At 37.6% G+C, this 3,601-nt stretch overlaps 1 protein-coding gene across 1 annotated transcript; it reads left to right on the forward strand.

The window, feature by feature from the left end:
* The first annotated feature begins 1,025 nt into the window (after positions 1-1,025).
* On the forward strand, positions 1,026-1,490 carry LOC122043552. The gene has a single exon (XM_042604174.1). The coding sequence runs from the start codon at positions 1,026-1,028 to the stop codon at positions 1,488-1,490; it is 465 nt and encodes a 154-aa protein (XP_042460108.1).
* The last annotated feature ends 2,111 nt before the right edge of the window (positions 1,491-3,601 follow it).

Below are 3,601 nucleotides of genomic sequence, written 5' to 3' on the forward strand. Positions count from 1 at the left end.
GGTTTAGCTAAGAGAAATCTACAAAGACAGTAGGTAATTCAAGATTCAATGAACACAAATGTTACAAAGAGAGTAGGTGCCATTATTCTAGTTGTGATATCTTTTGAATTATGTTTTCCTCCACATATACACATTAATAATTGTTTAGTGTAATTTAAGATTTTTATGTTCTAAAATAACAACATCTGAAACAAAAATAGAGTTCATTAATAGATTTTAAAGCTGAATTCCTAAGATAGTTATATAGGAAACTACTTAACAACCAAAGGGAATGTAAATCTAACATTAGAAGTCAAATTAATTGATACTTATATGAATAAAAAGAGAATATATTGCTTCCAAGGCAATGGTGCAATAGCTGAATACCTTCTTAATTTCTCAGACGTCTAAAGATTGAGTCCAAACTTCGACGAATTAATGAATGAAATTTTTTTAATAGGTGGTTGATCTAATAATATTGGGTTGATGAACCACCCGTAATAGTGGTTGGTGAGAAATTTCTATAAAGCCGAATAAGTATTAAAAAGCCTAAGCTGAATATTTAGTACCAACTTACAAAAAATATATATATATATATATATCACATTGCAATTATTTTTTTGTTCAAAAAAGGATTAAGAAGGTTATAAATGATCGAAATATCTTCTTATGTCATGTCTTAACAAACCTCCCTTTAATCTAAGCCATCTTGATTTGCCTAACTTTGTTTCCTCGCATATTTTTAAATAAATAATTTCTAACTTGAAATTGGATATATATACATTCCAATTAGAATTTCATTATTTGATCATGATTAAATTTTAACATTAATTCAAAATCAATGATCATAATCAAGCCTTAATGGTACATTATGTTACCTTAATGAATCTTTATAAATAATCTATAGACCTTGGCATCTCTCTTTATATTTGTTTTATCTTTGAATCCTCATGGAAAACTCTTCCAAGACATTTAGTCTAGTCGATTGTTCCTTGGTTGAAAGGCTTTGGATGAACTCGGAAGAAGAAGTGCGAGCAAAAGTGTCCATGCCCTACTATCCCTACCGGTGCAAGAAGTGTCACAAAAGATTTTCAACAAAGCAAGCATTAGGTGGACACCAAAATGGCCACAACTACGAGAAGAAATTGATGATGTCCACCTTCCCGCATCGTGCCACTTCAACTATTCCCGAAAACTTCTCGGTGATCAACTCTATACACAAACCAACGGCTTCTATAAACGCAATGAATCACTCGGTGGTTTGGTCGTTACGAGATCATCAAAATCATTATCAGGAGGCTCTTGAAGAAGATCATCGGCCTCACCATTTCCGGTTTGTTTCACCGGTTCAAGAGGTTGCAAGAAAGGATGACGAGAAGGTTAAAGTAGCGACCATTAACTTTCTCGATGCTGATTTATCTCAAAAAGATTGGATGTGTGCCAATGATATGGATCGTGATTACGATAAAGCTAATCTCGATGTTGGCTTAGACTTGAGCTTGCACCTCTAGCTAGTAGGTTCAAGCTTCCTCTTCATTTTACTATCACTTCATGTCTCTTGTTTGTAATACCTTTGTAATGGAGTAGATCCTCCGATTCTTAGGATGTAAGAAGTATTTGTGATGCAATGTTGATGTATGAATTATGTACTTGTTTATTTTCTTATTCAATGAAATATTTACGACTTGTTATTGCAATCGAAAAAGATGAGAATGGAAGATCCAAATGGTCTTCAGCTTCACTTGACAGTGTTTTCTTTCGAATGAACATTAATATTCATAAAACAAACAAAATACATTACTTGTTTTGGTTAAAACTTTATTGCCGATTATCTTGATCATGCTTCAACAAATTAAATAGCTTCTTCTTTTCTTCTCTTCTACGTGAAGGTCTTCAAAGGCTAGAAGAGAAGCTGCGATAATGCCAATTCTGAAGTCATTGAACTGAAGGTCATGCCTGTGCACTGTTGGTTCTTATAAAAACCCAGGTCGCGTGGATTCTAAACAATGAATAAAAACTCGAACATAAGAAACAAGAATAAGAAAGATCCAGTTTCATCATGATCGCATGACATAAGAAAGTAAATACATAAGTTGTAGGATTGAAAGCGCTAGAGGAGGGGTAAATAGCGGTCGTGACTTTCACGTTTTTTAGAAAATGTTCGCGTAAAAAGTAAGCACAACAGAATAAAGAAAGAGATGAAAAAACAATGCTAACACGACCAAGATTTACTTGGTTCAGAGTCTATGACGACTCCTACTCCAAGGCTGGTACGTGAGAGTGCTTTCATTGGACAAATACTAATCAATCAGAAAGTTACAAGAATGATTACAATTTGAGTACAAGTAACTTGAATAAAAATAATACTGACTGTAGGATCGATGATGTGCTGGGGGGGGGGGGGGGGGGAATAGCACTTGTGGCTAATTCGTTTATTTAACGGAAAACACAGTACGAACGCAGCGAAATAAAGAAAGACACAAAAGCAATCACTAACATGATTTCTTTTACTTGGTTTGAAGCCTATGACGACTCATACTCCAAGACCCGCGATCATTTATCGTTTACGTTGGGCAATCACTATAGATCCGAAATTCTTTACAAATATATAAGTACAAGTACTGAACTTAAAAATAGATTATAGCAACAATAAATGATTAGGAAATGGTTCGTTGATTGTCGGAATAGAAGCTGAGCGTTGTTGAGTCGTTTCGGCATAGCGCGCAACTTAGAAGATCGCTGTGAATGATGATGTTCGAAATAACTAGCAGAGACCCCTTTTTATAGCCTCTTCAGACCTGATCAAGATCCTCTAATCTCAGGATCAGGTTTAATTCGACTTGGATCGGTCGACCGATCCCCAGGTTCTGTCGACCGAACCTGCTGAATCCACCTGGCCTTTCATCCAGATGCAGTCTCTTTGTATGAGCCTTCGTTCGGTCGATTGATCCCTCCGTTCGATCGACCAATCAGTTGATGGTCTTCGCCTTATCCGATCCGATCAACCTGGTTCGATCTGGTCACCGCTTATCCCCGATTCGATCGACCGATCCCGAGGTTCGGTCGATCGATTCCTTGATCGAACCCGGTCTGATCTTTGGAAATATGATCTTGCTGTACTGGGGTTCGGTCAATCGATCCAGATATTTTGTCGACCGATTAAGGATAAGTCCAACCCTGCAAAACTGTTAGTTTCCTACAAAACAAAATTAGACAAAATATCAAATAATATATAAATCAATAACTTGACAGCTTTCAGACTGTTCGGTTCTGACTTCGGATTTCCTTTGTAAACCCTAGGTCAAATCGACGTCTACTGTTTTCTCAACGGAGAATATGTACTCACCTACTCCTCTCAGGAGAAGTTACCTGTTGCCAGACTGGTCCTCCAGACCGATTTGGCTTTTGCTCAGCGCCCGAGACTTCAGATCTTCATGCTAGATGTCCACTCCACGACCCGTCCATACTTCCACTTGGTCCGCGACCACTAGGGTTTTCACCTAGAGTCCCCGACTCTAGGATTTTTTTCCAAAGCATTCGACCCCTCAAGACTTTCCGCCTAGGGTTACCATCCCCTAGGACCTAGGGTTACAACCCCTAGGGTTTTCCACCTGCCTAACCA

The sequence above is a fragment of the Zingiber officinale genome, chromosome 2A (genome assembly GCF_018446385.1).
Source record: "Zingiber officinale cultivar Zhangliang chromosome 2A, Zo_v1.1, whole genome shotgun sequence".
NCBI lineage: Eukaryota > Viridiplantae > Streptophyta > Magnoliopsida > Zingiberales > Zingiberaceae > Zingiber > Zingiber officinale.

Bases quoted from the DNA above. Each gene is read 5' to 3' on its own strand.
- LOC122043552 (XM_042604174.1), top strand. From the start codon at position 1,026: ATGCCCTACTATCCCTACCGGTGCAAGAAGTGTCACAAAAGATTTTCA.